Source organism: Lineus longissimus, chromosome 18, assembly GCF_910592395.1.
Source record: "Lineus longissimus chromosome 18, tnLinLong1.2, whole genome shotgun sequence".
NCBI classification, from domain to species: Eukaryota; Metazoa; Nemertea; class Pilidiophora; order Heteronemertea; family Lineidae; genus Lineus; species Lineus longissimus.
The window spans coordinates 4,231,036-4,252,888 of record NC_088325.1 but is presented as its reverse complement, the minus strand read 5'-3'; the positions used below and the strand labels follow the sequence as shown (position 1 = coordinate 4,252,888).

General features: G+C 40.7%; 2 protein-coding genes across 3 annotated transcripts in view; both read right to left on the bottom strand.

Moving 5' to 3' along the window:
* Window positions 1-21,853, bottom strand: part of LOC135502519 (neural cell adhesion molecule 1-A-like) — a 111,690-nt gene that overhangs the window by 18,839 nt on the left and 70,998 nt on the right. For both annotated transcript variants that reach the window (XM_064795435.1, XM_064795436.1), the window contains exon 9: window positions 3,987-4,115. In XM_064795435.1, the coding sequence (XP_064651505.1) occupies window positions 3,987-4,115 (129 nt within the window). The remainder of the gene's footprint in view (window positions 1-3,986; window positions 4,116-21,853) is intronic.
* On the bottom strand, window positions 17,899-18,849 carry LOC135502570 (uncharacterized). The gene is made up of 3 exons (XM_064795520.1): window positions 18,724-18,849; window positions 18,422-18,570; window positions 17,899-18,134 (listed from the first exon to the last, which is right to left on the bottom strand). Exons 1-3 carry the CDS (start codon window positions 18,756-18,758, stop codon window positions 17,899-17,901), a joined length of 420 nt encoding a protein of 139 aa, XP_064651590.1. The 5' UTR covers window positions 18,759-18,849.

Here is a 21,853-nt window from a genome sequence, read left to right as displayed (position 1 = left end):
ACCACACTACACATATCGTCGAGCGAACAGATGTAAACACGCAGCAAAGAAAACAGCAGAATTCAGTCAGAGGGCTATTCAGCGGGGCAACCCCGCATGGGTCCAGTTTCGTCATCAACCTGAACACACATTACTACAACTGTCACCTACTACCTTTCGCAAATACGTGTATTTGCAGACTGAAATCTCAAATGTATAACTAGACTGAGAAATTTGCTTACCAACAAATTTGATGGGCCCCAGGATTGTGGAGGAAGCGGTGGTGCCTGATGATGGTATCCATATGCGTAGACGGGGAGGGGGTTATGACGAGAGCGAAGAAGGTGTGTACAGGGGGAGGGTGGGAAAATGAGGGGTTAGGTGCGTATGAACTAAATGGATGGTGCCTTATAGAGAAGGAAATCCAGCACGAAATGTAAATGCGATAACTTCATCGGTAACCAATCTATCAATGGTCTGCCCGTGGCTTCATATGCGCATGCGTGAACCGAGTAAGCTGAGTTATAAGCCGAGTTAACTGTTTTGTATGATAATGCTAACACTCGGATTGAACTCGGGTTTAAGTGATGTCTTCGAATCGAAATCGTGTTACGTGACGTCACCAAAACGGGCGTGGTCTAGTAGTTGTGATTGACTGAATCGCTTAGGAGATTTTCCAAAAAATCAGAAAATCGGAGCATAAAAACGCTTTAAAGTCATCGAAATGATATGAATTTTGAAAAGTCTTTTGCGACGTACACTAGATGGGATTATGTTTGGTGGTATCGGGCTGATAGATTTTTGGTTTATTTAGCTGTTTTGGAGAACACTCGCAATAATGTTTGTGGAATTTGAACAGAAAGAAAGAAACCAGAACATGAGTGATATCAATATGGTCCCCAGACTGTGAGTCCGGTGCCCATAAATATGGAAACCCACGAGACCGCATGCAGGTCGAGTGGGTTTCCGTGAAACAAGACAACTACTCGTGTGATATTTCCACTCAAAACAAACACTTTAAATTATATCAATTACAGTTGAGCACTCACTATTTGCTATACGTTGCGCTTTATCAAATTTGGAGTTATATTACATCAGTCTGTATATGTATATTTGTAATAGCCATAAGAAATCTTCGCTCCAAATTGACTCTTGGGCGCCAATACTGTTACGTTACAACTAAAACGTACATGAGTGTGATTCTCATATTCCCAGATGAACACAACCACATTTCGTTGAAAGTCATCAAAGACACAATTTCCCAACTTAATGGCGCTAGTAGTAATTCATGTATGTGAACTTTTATTAGCTAGTTGGTGAAAATTCACATACGCTGGCATAAAGTAGTGCTATACGTCGTCATATTGTGACAGCGCCAGCGTGCTTTGAAATACCCAGCAAAATGAAATCTTGTGGTGCACTTTCTTAAGATCAAAATGGAAGTGGAGTAGGACTAGTTCGCTTTTTATTCTTCATGAAAAACATTGAGGGAGTTATATATGGACGTTCGAAGTTGAAGAACCAGCAGGCACCATCTACAGATAATGAGATGCTGCTTAAATTTAGTTAAGTGATGTGATAGCGTGTATTCCGATTGAATGATTTTTTTTCACATTTAATTATCTTTTAAAGTTCTCATCAGGACACAATAAAACGTATATATAGTGTATGTTCGATGAGTATCTCACAATTATTATTAAATTGTTAAATTTTCTTTGATCACATTCTACTAATATCCAAGTTAATTGTTATGTAACCAGATGCTTACCACGTTACGTAATGGCCATATGTTGAGTATCAGATAATTTCTCTCATGATGGGGTTCGTCATCTGCTTTCAGATAAAACCCGAAGTGTTTTGAAATAACTAGATTTCTTTATTATCCCTGTTATGCAACATAATCACGCCATGATGTAATCAATTCATGCAGTCATAATGGTATGTGAAGTACATAGCTAGTATTTCAAGAATAACATTGGAACAATTGTTATGACAATTATCTAGAAGTCTATTTTTTTTAATGAGTCTTGCTGAATCTTTAACCTTGACCTCTCATAACTTTTCAATTTCTAAGATATGTTCATGAAAAAAAATGCATTAAATTAACCCAATTGTTTTTGGTCGTTTTTTATGCAGAATAAAATCCCATTTAACATTTGCACTCTGCTAAATGCCCTTTAATGTGTACAACTTACACCAAACCTACCGCAAAGTCATATCAGCGTGCACCAGCGTGTTGATGAAAATTCACATAAGTTGGCATAAGTTCAGCTATGCGTGACAGCCCCAAAAGTGAATAACTTTTTGCCTTTCCTAAGACAGACCAACACGACAAGCTGGAAGCCTGCCTGATACTCGGCAAGCAAGGACAAGCAATTCGCCAGAGTGGCCATTTCCTCTTTCATTCATATATCATCTGTGAGATGAATAAGTTGCAACAGAAAAGTTGTCCTTCCTTCATACATTTTTGAGGACTATTTGAAGGGTTTTGGAATAATTCTGAATATCACTTACTACGAACATTTATTTCGTACATGTCTCGTACAAACGCTCAATTACTTAATCTCTGACAAACACAGCTAGTGCAGGAGCACAAGCACCAATGTACACGTAAATCTTGAGCGGTTGGATTTAGACCCTATATATGTATTACACACAGATAGAAACATTAGATAAGCATGTTTTATTTGTTTTTAAGTGGCAGTATGGGTGGAAACGACTTGTTTATGTATTTTGCCTTGATTTCCATAGAAACCAAGGCGTGATTTCCTATAACATATCAAGGGGGCATTTAAAAACCTGCTTATCTCACTCCGAGGCACCATGTTTCTATCTTTATAGGGTCTTAATTCAACCGTTTAAGATTTAAGTGTACATCGATCCTTGTGCTCCTGTAAAGAGCTCCCATTCGTGGTCCAATGATGAAGACATTAACACAAATGCTAACCCCTCTATCTCCTACAGTCGGTCTACGTCGCCCACCACTGGAAAAATTGAAGAATTTGGTTTCTATGGTCAGGTAGGCATACTTTATCTCACAACATATTCAAATCATTTGTAGCCTGTATGTTAAATAAAAGTCGCTCAGCTCCCGGACTCTAACGTTTGAGTTCATGACCATGATTTCATGCTCATCATGCAGTGCATGTCAGTGTTGATGTATCAATTGTTTTGCTAGAGACATGTTATTGGGAATATCTGAAAGCTGGAGCGCTCAATTGGTTGATAACAAGAAAATACATGTACGCATTTTACTGCTGATGCCGACTTATGTGTAAACTGAACTTGGGATGTGCGTCAGCCGTGTGTTGAAATGCCGTCCAGTGATAGTTGATGCGTTTTTCGCTCACTTGGGCATGATTCAATATAATTCGATATATTTCAAAAGCGCAATGGTTGACCCCCTCGATTTAATTTTTTTTTGGTTTTTGATGGGTAGCTCAAGCAACTGTCTTTCACGGGATTGGTCACTGTATGAGTTGAATATCCAGAAATGTAGAGTTTTTCCGTGATTTTTCCGGTTAAATTGGCAAAATATCCACAGTGGTTGGGAAACAGAGAAAGGAGCCAATGCGACACTTATGATTTATTCAAAGTAATAAAACACCAGATTTAACATCCTGCAGAAAGAGGAAAAATCAGGTGTTTCCAATGAGATACAACACGAAGTGGTTGTCCTCATGCAAACACCTTGGAAACGCATTTTAACATAGATTATTCGTCCTGTTAACGGGACGCGTCCACATCGCACACATTCGGGAAAAACTCTCTAACATGTCAAACGATACCTGATGTAACAAAGGACTACAATGAAAATGACGCAAAAGGCATGAAAGGGGAAGTGTCTTTCATCAGTTAGAGTCGGGATTACACGAGATTATTCCTCGTGTGATTAAGATATCTAAATTACATGGGCGTATCACTCTCCTAGGTAATGCGATATTTGCTTCATACATTTTGCACGTTTTTCGTCCAACTCGAGTCAAAATAGAGGCCACCCAACTTACCTCTTCATTATGAGCGTTGTCAAAATCATGCGCAGATGTCGAAATATTATGGTATTTGATACTATCATTCTTCTCACATTTTGGAGGAGCCGAATGTTCATGGAACTGGGCTTCCATTGATGAATCATCCTGGAAAATATGAAGACACTACTGAGTCTAGGCACGCGCAAACTCGATCCAGAGTTTTGTATGTGAATAGATGTTAATATGGTAAAATATCAAATCAAGATCAAATTGTATGACCGTGTCTCAAATGCTGATTTATGGAGGTGATTAGACAAGAGAGGATAAATGTCCAAGTGCTGATGAGAAAGAAGCTTGCGATGGACTCTTATTTTGGTCGCTGTCTAAATTTTTAGTCACTTGACCAATAACCTCAAATTGCACAGAAACGTAATGGCACGCAAAGAAAATGCAACCCATCTTGGGTGAGGAACACTCTCTAAAGAAAATACCCTCCAAGTGCCGTGTGAGTGCAGATGACGTATCTACGTTCTGAATGAAATTAAAAAAAATAAAAAGGTCAACCACACTCTGCATAATGTACAGCGAACAGTTGTAAACACGCAGCAAAGAAAACAGCAGAATTCAGTCGCAGGGCTATTCAGCGGGGCAACACTGCACGGGTGCAGTTTCGTCATCAACCTGAACACACATTACTACAACTATCACTTACTACCTTTCGCAAATACGTGTATTTGCAGACTGAAATCTCGAATGTATGAATTCGGAAACCCCCGAGATCGCATGCAGGTCGAGTGGGTTTCCTTGGGCCAAGACAACTACTCGTGTGATATTTCCACTCGAAACACACACTCGCTTGGTAAATTCTTATTATATCAAATCACAGTTTAGCACTCACTCTTTGCTATACGTTGCGCTTTATCAAATTTGGAGTTATATTACATCAGTCTGTACATGTATATTTGTAATAGCCATAAGAAATATTCGCTTCCACTTAACTCTTGGACGCCAATACCGTTACAACTAACTCGGACATGAGTGCGAATCTCATATTACCAGATGAACACAACAACATTTCGTTAAAAGTCATCAAAAACACAATTTCCCAACTTAATGGCGCTGTCACATTAGGACGTACAGTATTTATTCATGTATGAGAAATGTTATTAGCCTGTTGGTGAAATGCACGTACGTCGGCATATAGTTATTACTGATGTACGTCATATTGAGACAGCGCAAGCGTGCTTTCAAATTCCCAGCACAATGACCAATTGTGGTGCACTTGATTAGGATTAATGGAAGTGGAGTAGGACTAAATTGCTCTTTATTTCATGAAAAAAAATATAGAAAATTGGGAGAGTTATATATGGGCGTTCAAAGTTGGAGATCCAGCAGGCATCGTTGGGAAAAACTGGTATACGGATAAAGATATGCTGCTTAGATTTAGTTTAGTGATGTCATAGCGTGTATTCCGATATAATGAAATTGTTCATATCTGAATATCTTTTGAAGTTTTCATCAGAACACAATAAAACATGTATGTTCAATGAGTATCTTACAATTATCATTAAATTGTTAAATTTCTTTTATCAACTTCTACTAATATCCAATTTATTGTTATGTAATCATATGTTGAGTATATCAGATATTTTTTCTAGGATGGGTTCGTTATAAGGTTTCAAATGACACTATGAACAGCAACTCTCGTTTTTCTGTCGGAAAACTCTCGGAATCTGCATCGGTCTCGAAATCACTCGAAAATCACTCGAAATGCTTCACGGTCATTAAACCGTCTCTCGGAAATCTTACGGAATTCGACCCGGCCTTGGCGAGCCATGCTTGGCAAGAACTCGGAAAGTTTCGAAGAAAATCGAAACAGTTAATTCTATTGTGATTGCTGGTCTAATCCCTGTCGAATATTACCGAAAACGATCGTAAATGACCAACAATTTTAATGCTTTTGCCTGAGAAGTATTTTCGATTTTTTTCGACAGAGTTCGAGAGGTATTCAGAACGAGCAATTATTTCAGTTCTGCAATACGTTATAAGTGTCGCAAACCCACATTCTTATCACATCTATTTAAACCGCAGGTAGGGGTCTAAAAGTATCGAAAAGACTCGAATGTTATCGCAATTAGGTGCGGTGGAATACAAAAGGACTCGAAAAGTATCGTTTTCTATCGTTTTTCTCACAGGTAGTTTCGAAAACGGCATGTCCCGAGTAAATGTCCGCTTGTTACCCTCGTAACATTTGTTGTCACAACACCCGTCAACTTTGACAAAACGTGCAACAAATGTACGCCCACATAACCAACGCTTTTAATTTTATTTATTTTCAAAACGGTATGAACTAGGTTCTTGCTTATCAGACAAAAGCCGTTATCATCCATTGACAAATCATAAGAAGAAGAAGATTGTGTCAATATATATTCTTTCAGGCAATATGTGTGTGTTTGATGTATAAGCAATGAATTATTTTAGTTTAAACTAAAAGTAATAATGCATAAAAGTCTTCGAATTCGAACTCGAAGCCGGTCACATCCGTTCTAACAGTTCTCACTGATAAATGTGAAATTCCCAACATGGCAGTTAACAACAACTTGTACAAAGTCAAATGGAATTGAGCAGCTCAGGCATGTCAACCAGATATTATTGTAAACGCGAACTGCATTGCGCAGACTTTAAACACCTCAACACGCACATTTATTTTTATGACATCACACCTCCTTCGGACATGTCGGACCCTTTTTTGCGCGTTTAATAGCTCACTGATATTTTGAAGATCGTGCGTCTTGATAGAAAAATAGTCCGTCATCCTACCCTGAGAGGGTTACCTTTGAAGTAACATGCACTATCTGCACCAGGGATTTCTATTGATGATTAAAAAAGACAATTCATTTTCGGGCATATTCGCGGCGCTCTGCAAAATAATAATATTCCAACGAGTGGAAACAATATTCATCCCACTGTTGCTTACAAGCTTACAATCATCATCTGCCATTGGCATGACTGGCAATAACTTTTGCGATATGCCTCGCCAGCCCTGCCATTCCTGCTAATAATATGGACATTTTGTGCGCATAATTGTGGAAAAAAACGTTGATCACGCTATAGATGATTTGTCCGGCTGCTGGGCGGCCGTTTTTAAATTTGTGTCACAGTGTTGAGGTGCTGCGCAACGAGCCACGTGCCGTCGCTGATTTACATGCTTACTAGGGATTACTCGTAAGTGCTACCACATGAGCGTCTCGTTGTGCAATCCTTTCTTTAAAATACAAGCTGAATTAACTTTGTTGATACTGATTTGTTAAAGGTATAACGGCTTTTGATTTCTCTAAACCATTCTTTTCATATAAGGGCAGGTTTACTAACTAAATAAGGTATACACTGATATCCCAACATGATTGATATCCTAAGTTAACACCAGACGGCGCTACCTTGTAATTCTCGTAGTCCAGTCATTCTTTCGTGAGGAAGCGAACAGCGCAGACCTTATCTAGGACCTCACTTGTAACAAAAAGTATTTAAAATAATAAGTGGTTCGCTTGGTAATCGGACCAAAGATATGAAATAAACTAGTCTGCTGGGTGGTCAGACATTAGAGAAAATAATCAGAGATCCGCTGGATCGCACTGAAGATAAAATAGTCTAGTCTGCTTGGTGGATCAGACATTAGAAAATATAATCAGGTTCGCTGGGTGTTCGAACCAAAAATAAACATAATCTATAAGTCTGCTTGGTGCTCAGACAGAACTATAATGAAAAGGAGAGTACCGTAAATGAGCAATTCTCGATCTCGAAATGTCTGGGTGACTATCGGTATGAACTCGATTCTTATTGTTTAAAGAGCTAAATATTGTTTAAATAGCTCACCTCTCAACTCAATGTTTTAATTCTGATATGTTGGAGGGCCCACAGAATTTGTTCCTTTTTTCCACAGAGTTTACTTATTAATCTTATCTTCAGAAGGGCCAAGAATAGTCTGCCGGGCGGTCAGACTTGGAGAATAACTTGTAATATAATATAAATATATATATATATATATAACGAGTCTTGTATAGCGCAGTATCCGATCCATTAGGATCGCTCAAAGCGCTGCATCACTGCTCATGAAGGCTTCAGAAAAGAGGAAATGTTTTTGAAATTATAGGCAAAGCCTCGGTTCTAATTGGTCTGTCCCTCTTATCCAGGACTTCTAAGTCCCAGTGAAAATTCACGCGGATAGGGCGGACAAGATTGATTGGAACCTAATAAAACAACCAACGCCCAATAGACATAAAGCACGCAAAAGAGCCTCAAATTTATTAAATGGTTACATCACTCCTGGCACAAACGGTAGGCATAACCGCACTCCGTCCTAGGCAAGCGCTGAATGGATAGGTTCCACACCATTGCATCAGGCAGGAGGGTTCAAGTCAACCCTTTCAAGGGAATGAAAAGATTGACGTAATCTTTCCCCTCAAATGTCGACAGCCAACACAGACGACCTCACTTCTACTCGTATTGGAGAACAGTCAACATGGCGTGCCACGATGACCAGCAGCAGGCAAGCAGCTTGAAGCCACGCCTGTGGCTGAACGCGAACGCTAACCTTCACGGGAAGGACTTGCTACAACTGATAGGGAAAGTCCGGGCGTATGACGAGACAGCAATTGAAGCATCACTCCGTGCACCTGAGCTCCTAGCTTCGTTTAAAGAAAAACAGCTTCTCCACAGCTACAGTCCGGCCGAACTATTTCAAGAATTCAAAAAATTAACAGCCTTTGACCTAGAGGTAAGCAAACAAATTTCTTTAAAAAATCTCGGTATCAATAAATGGCAACCTAGAAAAAGAAAAAGAAAACAGCCTTATGAAAAAAGATTGGTAACTAAATATCGAGTCTTTACCTCATGTAAAGTCTGAACTAAAGCCGCATAATTGATTTTATGGATCGGCAGGCACCTTCACGGTTTTTAGGAGCAAATGAGATCCGTTAAAAATACAGCGGGATAGGCCAAGCTATACTCTTACTCTAACAAAAAATTTAATCGCCACAGGTTATCTGCAAGCTATAGGGCTAGAAGACAACATGAACAACAGGAGACTAGTGTGTCATGCGGCAATCATATTTGCAAACGAAGAGGCCACCCTGCCGGGAATGCCCGTCGGAACCACCACCGAAAAAATTTCTATGCCTACGCCAACGCAAGCACATAAGCAAAAACAGCCCCAAGGGAAGAAGGACCAAAACGAAAAGGCCAAGCCTGACGAGGAAGCTCATAAAGGGGAAAAAAGGGTGAGTAAAAAAAAAAAAAAAAAAAAAAAAAAAAACTGCGTTAAGCGGGCTCGGTTAAAACAGACTTGCAAGTCCATAAATGCTCAATGGGATGATGGTGGTTAATAGGAATCGTACAACGCTTGCAGATCAGGGACAGCCCATTCAAGCTTTAGACTGAATTCTTGTCGGCATTTATAAATGGAAGCTGAAAGAACATAAGCCGGGTCAATTCTACTCCCATGAAACAAATTTCGGCCAACAACTCTACACCATCATACTCAAAGTAACAATCAGAATGTTAAACCACTAAACGTTAGGTAAAATCGTCCTAGGCATGTGGATTTACTTGCTCATATTAATTTCAGGCTGAAACAGAGGAAAGTGCGGATGCCACAAGCATAAAACGACTTGCTGTTTTAGAGCAACAAATGAAAACGTGGAAGGAAACCTCCGGAAAGGTTACAGTGGACACGGCTCTAGCACAGGTGAGAGCATTAGCCGACAGGATCACCACCACTAACTCGGCCCTTATAGCAGCATTGGAAGTGCTATACGACACTGCGGTGATTCACAATCATGCCGAGAAAGAACACTTTAAAATGGCCCTCAAGGCCGTCAGAGCTAAAGACAACATGAAAGTCCCGTTGCATGGGCTAGTCATAAAATTGATTGGTACGGATGTAGCTAAGAAAATAAATGCCAGCGTTGACAGTTGGTTGAAAATCAGCAAAAAAGTGTCCTCGCCCTCAACAAATGTAGTCTCAACTCAAGATTCAAATAATGAATTCACAAATAATTCTAACCCTTCAAGCCCGAACAACTACTGGCAACCTCAAAGATGGTGGGCCCCTCCACCACACTATGGCAACAATTTTAATGGTCCAACGTGGGGGAGAGGCTTCCAAAACAGGGGTAGGAACAATTTCTATAGGGGAAGTATTAGTCGAGGAAACCCAAGGCCAAGGCAATGCTATGTCTGTAAATCCACGGAACACTTCTTGGATAAATGCCCAAAAATCGCGGCTTTATCGGCAAATTCTGAGGAAAAATAACCGATCATGAAAAATTGAAAGAAAGATAAAATTCTTAAACAAGAAACTAATGGGGAAATTAGAACCTTCCCTCTGAGACACTAGAGAAAAAAAAAATAAATAGATAAATAAAAATAGTTCAAAGGTCCTTCCCAAAATAATCAAGGACTCTCCGAATCTCACTTCCAGGAGCTCCTAAGCTCCAGAAGCACACGCTTCGCGGGAGTGGGGTAAGGGGTGTCCCCTGCAAAAAGAAAAAAATAAAATAAAATAAAATAAAATAATAATAATAATAATAATGATAACAATAATAACAATTTTTTCTTTTTTGGTTGTTTTTTTTTTAGGTAATCCCCGAATGGGAAACCAACCCCGATTTCGACCCCATAAAAGCATCAGCACAGAAAAACGAAGTGACATGGAAAAATTGCAGGGGACACCCCCTCCCCACTCCACCCGAGAAAAAACTACCAATTGAAAACGAAGACCTCACAGAAAGCAACTGGGAAACACTGCTACAAGCTTTTCCTCTCAGAGATCCAAATAGTTTTGTTGCTGGCATGTTGCACTCTCAAAAAGAAAATTGGAAATTTGTTACTGACTCAGTTGATAATGACTCGTCCAAACTCGTGATGGATTGGATAAACAACGGTGTAGACATAACGAAATACTTTAAACACTTCAAAGGAAACTTCAAAGGGAAGTCTTATAATAATGACACTCCTCCTCCAGAAATCTTCAACAATCACAAATCCTGTGAATCATTCAAGGCCGAAATCACTCAACAAATTACTGAAAAATTGAAGAATGGGTCGTTAAGACTGTTGGGGAAAGTTGGAGAAGTAAATCCACCACATTTAGTAATGCCCTTGATTATGGTTCCACAAACCAACAAAAACAGGCTGTGTCACGATGAGAGATTTCTTAACTTATTCATAACCCCAATTAGCTTCAACTTAGAAACACTTCCCATTATTCAGAAACAAATCTCCAAGGGAGATTTCATGGCAAGTACAGACGAAAAATCCGCCTACGACGGCATTTCATTATCAGAAAACTCCCAAACCTATTTCGGAATAGAATGGGGTGGCTGGTATTTCATTCACACAACCCTTCCTTTTGGATTCAAACTGAGTCCATATATCTACCAAACCACAGGCATGCAGGCTACAGAATATTTAAGGACTAGGGGCATAACTACGTTTCAGTACTTAGACGACAGATTCCTTGGCCCCTCGCAAGTAACAAAATCCCCATCCCAATTCAATAGCACGGGTATATCCTTATACACATCCACCGCCACCCTCTCGTTGCTAGGATATACTTTCGCCTTTTATAAAATAATCTGGGTTCCTACTCAAGTGCTAAAACATCTTGGCTTTCTGCTTCATTCGGTGGAAATGCATTTCTCAATTCCGACCGCGAAATTAGAATCCTTCAAAAACCTCATGAACACATTGCTCGCTCAGTCCACGGTCCACATTAAGATCATACAAAGGTTTATGGGGAAATGCATATCTTTCCAGCTATGCATTCCAGGCGCAAAACTATTCATCAGAGAAATGGCTGTCGCCATCTCTGTGGCAGGCAAATCTTCAAGACCAATCCCGATATCGGGCAAACTGAGAGAAGAGATCGAAGCGTGGAAGTTTATATTTGAGGAAAATGTTCGTCTGCTTCCCTGGAGAAAAGAGCGACACTTTTCAATCACTCTTGCCTCAGACGCTTCAAAATTCGCATGGGGTGGCGTCATTGGCGAGATGAAAATTGGCGACTTCTTTCCCAAAGAAGACAGCAGACCCATTCACCTCAAAGAAGCTGAAGCCCTTCTCAATACGTTGATCTCAGTTTCAAATCAATTAAAAGACAAAAGGGTAGATGCATACGTGGACAACATGGCGCTCCTGAAAGCATGGGAGCACGAAGGTGCAAAAGACATAAACCTAATCAGGTTACTAAAGAAAATATTTGAAATCACGGTATCAGCAAACTGCGACCTAAAACTTCTTTTCGTACAATCAAACAAAAATCCGGCCGACACTCCCTCACGCAAGCTGTCCAAACTCGATTCCATGTTGTCTCCACATCAATGGAAAATAGTACAAAACAGATACGGACCACACACCTTTGACCTAATGTCCCTCGATTCAAATGTACAATTAGACGACAAGGGCGAAGCCCTGCCACATTACACTCCGTTTCCTCTACCAGGCAGCGCGGGAGTGAACTGTTTTGCCCAAATTCTGGATCCAAAAGAAAACTACAACTGTTTTCCCCCACACGCAATGGCCGGCCCACTAATAAAGTTCATTCTAGAAGAATGCCAAAGGCCAATCAGACTCTCTCTGGTCATACCACATATCTCACCCCTACCGCCATGGTGGCCTAACCTTGAAAGAAATGCAGAATTATCCGTACTGGCTCACAAAGGTGAAGAATGTATCCTTGCCCCATCCCAAAACGGTTTCATTTCCAGCACTATAACACACAACCTTTATTTGGCAAGGTTTCAACTTACTTAAAGCGAAATAAAAAGTGAAATGTAAACTTCTTTCTCAAAATTCAGTTCCAGAAAGCCAGTGCTGAAATTAATCTGTCAAGGCTGCACGAAAGGGTACAATCGATAAAACGCAGTTTTCAGGCCACAGCATATCAGAGAAACAAATGTAAGCTTTTTCAAGACTTGGACTACTTCGTTAAACAAATTGGCAAGGATATAAAAAGCTGCACCCCATATGATATATGCCTTTATCTCGCGTGGAAAGACAACACCGGGAAAACCATAGTGCATAGCACTTCTTGCCCGGAAATCACGGCAAAAAATCCTAGCTGTAAATGTCCCAGGAGATTAGCATTCGGGACAGTAGCGGGGAAAATTTCCCAACTAAAACGAATTTTCCAAAAGGAATTGGGTCGTGAGAAACTTTGGGATATTTTTGAAAAAAACAGTAACCCAGCAAACTCACAGGAGGTCGCTGATTTCCTGAAACAAATAAAGAACGAACAGAGCATCGCACACTCCTGCCCAAAACAGGCGGTGCCGCTCTTTATAAAAAAGCTGGCTCTGATCTCCATGTATATCGACAGACGTCTGTCAGATACTCAACAAAAACCGACTTCAAAATATATCTTGGCACGAGACCAAGCGATATTTAAAATGATGTTTTTTGGCGGAGATCGGGCCCATGATGCTGGCATTATGCTCTCGCAAGAGGTAAAGTCCCTCCCTTCTAAATCGGGCTATATGATAAAACACACCTGGGGAAAAACATTCCGTCTAGACAAAACAAACGTCTTCTCCCTCTTTCGCTGCAAAGATGAAATGATATGCCCGGTGGCAGCATTGGAAAAGTATTTTGAACTGACTCAATCTCTGAACATAAACCTCTCCCACGGTTACCTCTTCAGACCAATAAACCAATTGGGAGAAGTTGAAGACAAACCCCTATCATACGAGGCGATATACGACAGGTTAAAACACTACCTGTCTACTCTGAACTTGGACGAAGGCGAAACACCACACAGCATTAGGGCAGGCTGTGCCATCTCCTTAAGGGCATTAGCTAGACCAGACCCCTCAGCAAACCAACAAATAAAACGTCACGTTGGATGGTTCTCAGACTCTTCGGTAAACCACTACACGCGCAGCAAACAGGTCGACCAGGCAAACGACCTTGCCAAGGCCATGTCCAGCATTAACCAAGGCCAAAATAATGAATTTGTGGACTTTAAGTGTCTTCAGTCAGCATTCAGACTGGATAGCTAGACAATAAATTTCATGGCATCTGTTTGAGTGAAACTTAGGAAAAAGCTATTCATCTTCCAATGTTCATCTTCAGGCCTATTTCACAACTGGCTGAAAAGTATAGAATAATCCAAAAATATAAAGATCCCGAGAGTTAGGTCCTCAAACGTCCTCGGGGACTGGGCATGTCGCAGCAACACTAGGGTTGTAGAACTAGCACCCCAATTCTAAAAGTCTTCACTAACTAGCACTCGTGCAAAGAAGCAAAGAAAATAAAAAATAAAAGATAAAAATAAAAACAAAACTAATCACCAACCATATACATGTATAAGTTGGAGTAAAGGCCTCGCAGCATGATGGTCTAAATTTGATCTGTGTTAGTTTAGTTTGAATATTCTGTGTACCGGTAAGCTTGAAATCAGTTGTATCGTATTACGCACCATTATATTAATTCATTCAGTCAATTTGAAATAAAAACCACTATGAAAAAATCATCTCGCTGTCTTTTCTTTCGTCTTAGAATTGAGAGAAATTTTCCTCAGGATGGGGTACTTAGTTCGGGGTAGACGGAAACTTACTCTCAATGCTAATACAAAGGGACCAACATCTAGCTACTTGTGGAAGGAAGGATAGAATATTCCGCCCCAAACTGAATGAAGCATGAAGGGAGCGCTCATGGGTGTTCACTTGAGACAAGACCACTAATGAATATTCATAGGTTGGAGGGTCCAGGCCTATCTATTAGATGAGTGCATGTTTTTTACTCTCAAGTACATATTTGGAGAGGTATTGAAAAAATATTTGTTGTGGCAAGTCTACAGATATAAAAAAATTATTTGATGAAAAAATTAATTTCGAATTTTGCTAATTGGGTAATAGGGGGCGTGTTTTGAGTTTTTTCTGCCAGTTGGCTGAAAAGAGTGGAAATATCAAAGTCTGTCTAATTTGTCGATTAAAAAAAAATTTCCGTGGTCAATCACCATTTTATTTTTCACCATTTACTTGCCCGACTGTCCGGAATAACATAATCTAAATTTCAGATTCACAACACCACGCGTTCTTTGATGCGTCGCGGTCAAACATTGACAATTTAACTGCTAAAAGGCTTAAAAAATCAATTGTGGTCTTGTCTCTATTTACACTACATTTTGGGTCAATATAGTGAAAAATTTGAATGTGCTCAAATCACTCTAATTCATTTAGAATATTGTATTGCTGATGATTTAAGGTCAAAACAAGCCAAAATAATGAGAAAAAAACTTAATTTGACCCAAATAAGAGTCAACCTAACCCCGGTCTAAGTTCGGTTTCATTTTTACAAGTCTTGTTGTGTTGCCATTCATTTTGTAATTTCTTTGAAACTACCTAGGCCTTGATTCTGAAAGTTGTGCCCTAAGCAGCAAAGATATTCCTAAATCACTTCCTAAAGTTTCAGCTCCATAGCTTGCTTATTCTGGCCAGGGCAGGTCTTTGAATTTGGTGCTGTTGGGTGCAAAATCATGACTTTTTGTCGATTTTGTCCTCTTTCGTCGCTTTGGCACAGTTGTACCACTCTTTGAAATGTCTCTCATTTCTCCAAAAATGTCCAGATATGACTTTCCTTTGTTGGAGAGTTGTGGGATGTCATGTACATTAGTTTGAAAAAAATCTCAAAATGTTAACCCCTGAAATGTACCTTCATTGAGACAAGACCACTAATATATATATTCATAGGTTGGAGGGTCCAGGCCTATCTATTAGATGAGTGCATGTTTTTTACTCTCAAGTACATATTTGGAGAGGTATTGAAAAAATATTTGTTGTGGCAAGTCTACAGATATAAAAAAATTATTTGATGAAAAAATTAATTTCGAATTTTGCTAATTGGGTAATAGGGGGCGTGTTTTGAGTTTTTTCTGCCAGTTGGCTGAAAAGAGTGGAAATATCAAAGTCTGTCTAATTTGTCGATTAAAAAAAAATTTCCGTGGTCAATCACCATTTTATTTTTCACCATTTACTTGCCCGACTGTCCGGAATAACATAATCTAAATTTCAGATTCACAACACCACGCGTTCTTTGATGCGTCGCGGTCAAACATTGACAATTTAACTGCTAAAAGGCTTAAAAAATCAATTGTGGTCTTGTCTCACTTAGGATACGTAGTTATCCTAAGTTAACACCAGACGGCGCTACCTGCGTAATTCTCGTAGTCCAGTCATTCTTTCGTGAGGAAGCAGGAGGCCAAAACTTGGTTAGGTTGAAACTGAAGACTGCATCATTCTTGGGTAAGGGAATCTCTCCCCGTATGGCAAAACACCAAAGAATGATAATCCATTTTTCAACACTCCCACCCGCCCACCCTCGGGAACAGGTGACACCTGTGAATGCTCCAGTCATGTCGGAAGAATATTCCGCCCCAAACTGAATGAAGCATGAAGGGAGCGCTCATGGGTGTTCACTTAGGATACGTAGTTTTAGCAGGTTCAGCATAATCAGCTTTTGTAAATTGTAAATCCCGCCACCTGCGAAAACGAAAATCACTCGTCGGCCAGACAGGAAGTGACGTCATCTCAGGCATCTCAGGAATATCAGAACCAAACAAAACATGGCGAATGCATACAGCGAAAGCGATTCTTCATCAATTTGTAGCGATTGCAGTACTTCATCGTCTGCTCTCAGCTAATTTCTTGCTGCCGATTACGATAGTGGTGATGCTGATGAGTTATTCGGCGATGTTGGGGATCCAGAGCTAGTTCCTGGACCGATAGAATCCTACATGTTTGAACCCATACCTGAACAAGCGGAAGTACAGCATCAGCATGTACAGGCGCAGGCAGCTGTAGTAGCAGAAGAAGAACAGCGGCCAACGAGGCGAGATAATCTTGACTGGTATGGAATTTTACAGTTTTATTGTTTTATCTAGACACCCGTGCCCAGCATGTTGGAGACGGAGGCCATTATTTTCAAGCACTGTCACCCACTGAACACTATAAATGAAGAGCCTACCTACCTACCAGTACCATCGCCAACTATCTATAAGACTATAGCCTACCGGTACCGTATACCATATTCACAAAGGCCTCATGACTTAACGCAGTGCATGAGCTATTGTCCGTTTGCGGGTGTCCTTTTGTTCAATCCCAACTCACAAACGATTTGTGTACTCTTATTAACGTTGCGTGGACCTACTTCGTGAATAAAGTCGACCAAGTACTACTATCATGACACTGCTTATTACTCATGACTACAATGTCACTGTCACTGATATGATAAATACAGGCCTATATTGCTATCATTTCAGGTGCCACTGCGACAACTGTCAGATCCAGCAAAAAGAGGATGAATGTACGTGCTGCCACGAGATCCAAAGGGTCCAAGACAAGATGGCAGAGATAGAGGCCGAGGGGACGACATGTATCATCCAACACCCAGGATTCATGTCAGTTTGCCTGGACCATCATGTCCTGCAGGTGGCCTGGCTTCAATATAGACAGCAGTATGGTCAGGCAGCATATGATGGGCCGTATGAGAAGAGGATGCGGCACATAAGCTACAGACAGTTAGCGAGGTGGTTGGGGGTTTCTGGGGCGGGATGTCCGTGTGGTTTTGCCATCATGTGCAGTGAGTCGGATAAGGGCACAGTTCATGCCCCCGGACTCGAGGAGGATGCTGAATTCAGAGGTTTTCATCACCTGGACTCTGACAAGACACTGACTATAAGTACAATGACATTGACGAACAAGAAATATTGTGTTCAGTTGCATGTATTTGTTCATCTGTACAAAATTTTGAAGTTTCAAATTTTAAATACATTGCTCATATAAAATGCCAATACTGGTGATGTTATGTTTGTTAAACAGGACCCGTACAAAATCAATGATGACAAGGCCCAAGGCCGGGGATGCAATTTGTGATAGCTTCAACTTGATGATCGTCAAACCAAATTGGCTCCCACCACATACAGTTTACACTGGAATCTAGAAGTCCAACACAAGTTATTTCCCCACATGCTCCACGTAGCGTTTTCCACTCCGGTATTTGTTGATGGCTTCCTGCTTATCCGGATGTTCGAAGGCACTGGAAAGTGGGGGTGGGGGGGTTCTTCATTCTGACAGATTTCTCCAGCTCGGATGATTCTGCACACCTCTTTCTGAAGTTCAGTCACATAGTCTGAAAAAAGACAGTTGTTGTGGTGATGAACAGCAATTAGTCAGCGGTGAACTAGGAAAAGGGGCTGGTCAATATTTCAAATTACATGTGTTCATTTGAAAACTGCCAGCACATTCTAATTACAGGATGTTTTGAAGCGTTTCCCCATCTCACTTGAAAGACTGGCTAGGGACACTTTTCATGGACCACCCTGTAGTTTTACTTTGGAAATGGTACTCATCCGCAGGTGAACATCATAGATTCCTTCACCTGGCCTATTTTTTGAGAAAAAAATAATACCCACTTACTGAATGTGCACTTGGTCAGAACACGTTTCACTGAAAAGTCTCCCTTCTTGAATTTGGGGAATGAAATGTTGAATTGTTCTTCCCCATTCTTGAGTTTGGCTTGGTCCCTGCCACTGTTCTCATTGAAGTGGAGTCCAGCTAACTGTAGCCTACAAGTAGAAACATATTAACATGTGAATGTGAGCAGTCAGTTTGGCATAATTATGTATGCTTATGCTTATGTAAGATTTAAAAAACTACGTTGATGGGTACAATAATTTGAAAGCTCGACAAACATGAAGACTTTTGTGAGTGAGACTTGCCTGCTCTTCATGCCTAAGTATCCAAAGTGATACATTTTTGGTGCAAAATGTATGACTGTGGCATGGTACCCCTCCAGTGTAGATGTCTGCCCATCTGGACTAAGCTTCCTCACAGACTTGATCAACCTCTTCGACAAGAGGATGTCTACCAGCTTCTCAAAAACTTCAGTGCCTTAATGAAACAGAAATAGGCTCTGATGATACACGCTTCATGGGAAGGTTCTTTAGAAGGTATGGTAGGCACTGCATCTTTCTTCAATCTTCGGCACCTTAAAAAGTCATGGTGTATTATCAATACAATGCGATTGAGCATGGTTTGCTTTGCAAACTGTCTAACAAGAACATATAGTTGAGTGCCAAGTGGAAATATCATAACCATTGAACGAAGTCATATGACACATCACACAAGACTACTAGACCATGCCTGCCTGCATGCAAGGCCCTATGCATATGCACAACCTACATGGCTACAGCCGACTCCACTGGCTGGCTGTAGCTCGCTACATGTATAGTGAAGAGGCCTAGGCTACATGAATACCATGTCAATGTCAGGCCTGGCTTATGTATATTATCATAGGCCCCTGAATGCTAATTAGTGGGATTATCGGGCTAAACAATGGGATTAGCTAGGAAATAATATAAAGGGAGTTATATAGGGAGTTAAAAAACTAGTTTTTTAACTCCCTATATATTATTTCCTAGCTAATCCCATTGTTTAGCCCGATAATCCCGCTAATTAGCATTCAGGGGCCTATGGTTTAACCATGATGTAGCCTACAGTACATGCCCACATAACCGTAGTATTCAACACAATAATATTTCGATAGCGTCGTCTAGGAATTTATTAGGGCTACAGAATCAAAATGTGCTTACTTCTTCTGAAAACCACTTTCGTTCTGGGCAAACGATAATGGTACTTCAAAACAATCGTCAGTGAAGTGTTTTGAGCACACTACGGCCGAAGTGTTGGTCGGTTTCGGATCCACAAATCCGCTCTCGTTGTTTGTACAAACTTCACCCAATGACGTCAAATTGCTGGTTTTTTCGGGAATGAATGCGTCGAAAGAGCACTCGATGCATCGGCCGTGGCACTACAGCCGTACAAAACACATCTATTCACCATATCAATTGATATTTCGTATGATATCGCAAGAAACTATTCACATGCAAATGCACTGCACCGCCATGATATTCCTGAGAGAGATCGCTCGGCCTTCCTTTGTTGTCGTCATCGCCGAAGATTCCCGAAGATTTTCGTTTTTATTGGATGGGCGTGGTCTGGGAATAAAAGTTGAAAGAAAACGAACCACATTGCTTGAAATCGATTTTTTTGGATTAATTGTTGTCTTAATGCATACTTAGACCTTCTAAACCCACATGTTGGTGCCATTCAGTTATACCTACAACCAAGAATGGAACAAAATTAATCTGACAATCGTCATTTATAACCACAAAGCAAAAGGTATTTTGTTGACAAAGCATGGTTTGCCCCAAGACCTGTTTTTAGATAAGCCCTTGGGTCAACAAAAAGTTGGACCTGACAAGATGGATTCATTAGGACCCCTCAGAGCGGTCCACCAATATTTCGTGGTGTAAGCGCTTTCACCACGAAATATTGGTGGACCAATTGCACTTACACCACCACATTGCCGCGACAAATTGGTTCGGCAATCCATTGCCGATACAAATTGCCGAGCGAATTTGTCCCACCAAGCTTGATGGTCCAAATTCGCCCGGCTTGTTAAAAGCTCGGCTTTGTCGTGGTGTACGCGCAAATGGATCGGCAATTAGCTAGTTAGATTGTTCGGCTCCAGGCGGCGCTTTCGAAATGGCGCTTTCTGCGCATGCAATTTATTGTTTGCGCGCCATCTGTAGCCGGGTTTATAACTAGCTGCAGCGCTGGTGTAAGCGCTTGGTGGATTTTCGATGGTGCGGCATTGGTTCCCGAACCAAGATTGGTGGTCCATTTTCAGGTGGTGTAAGTGCTAGGCAATATATATTACTGCAGCTTAGTATGGTCGCTAACACATGAGCAAATAGAAATGTGGTGGTCAGTGTGTGTGGACAGTGATCTTGCTTTTATCGCAAAATTTTAAATTGATCACAGATATGGAAATATTTGAGCATCATCTCCACCTTTTAATAAAGTTGGTCTGCTGGGAAAATGTGACGGCTTTTTAACTGCTTAGTTTACGAGTAAGTGAAACTTGAGAGAAGATTGACGCAAAATAATTTGTTTTAAAATTGCAAATTAAAGTCCTTGGATTATCATAAATGTCTGGTATGATAATATAGCGAATTTGATAAAAGAATTGAAACCACCACAAGCAGTGCCTTCACAGTAACTTCACAGTGAATGTTCTCGCCATCACGCAGCGCGTTTTTAATGCATCGACCCGCGCAAAAATGATCGCTGCACGCAGGTTCTTTTTCGGGATTGACATAATTGGCTGCTACATCAGAGTGGAAATTGACCAGGCAGCCTACAGCTCGGTATGCCCTTCAAAATGTCATTCGTCCTTTAAGGCCAATTGGTTGGCGCATTGCTGATGAACATTTTGGGACACAGCATTTGGCACCGTGTTTGAGGGAAGTGGCCTCAATCTGTTTTTTATAAGGCATTTCCAGCATGTATTTGGGCTTCAGAGAGATAATCACCAATGTATCAGCTGTTCATATGGGTAGTTGATAAAACTTAGAATCAGTGAAACCATGTTACCGGTGCTAAACCATGGAATCAGTCCTAAAAATGCATAAAAACATGAAATAATGCCATTTACGAATCAATATTTGGAGCTTATTTTTACATGATCAGATCGGAATTTGACGGTAGTTTAGAAATCAGTCGCATTTCCGATTCAACAATCAATATTTTAGAACAACCCAGTCATACCTCGCCTCCAGTGTACATTACTGATCTCCCAAATATGGGCATGCACGTCACGACACGCCCACCACACACCCATAATATGGACCAATCAGCGCTCCGCTTACTACGCCACAACACGGGGCCTATTTGAACTACGGAGCGGTGTGATCATACAGGGTGATACAGAGAAGATTGACTACATCATGCAGTACCGGTTGGCACCTATCCGTACATCATATTAAACATGACAAGAAACGTATA

What these genes read in the sequence shown, in the direction of transcription:
- LOC135502570 (XM_064795520.1), bottom strand. Translation starts at nt 18,758, where the DNA reads ATGTATCACTTTGGATACTTAGGCATGAAGAGCAG. An exon ending in TACTTAGGCATGAAGAGCAG is followed by an intron (nt 18,571 to 18,723) that starts GCAAGTCTCACT and finishes TTCTACTTGTAG; the next exon opens with GCTACAGTTAGCTGGACTCC. An exon ending in TCTGACCAAGTGCACATTCA is followed by an intron (nt 18,135 to 18,421) that starts GTAAGTGGGTAT and finishes GTCTTTTTTCAG; the next exon opens with ACTATGTGACTGAACTTCAG.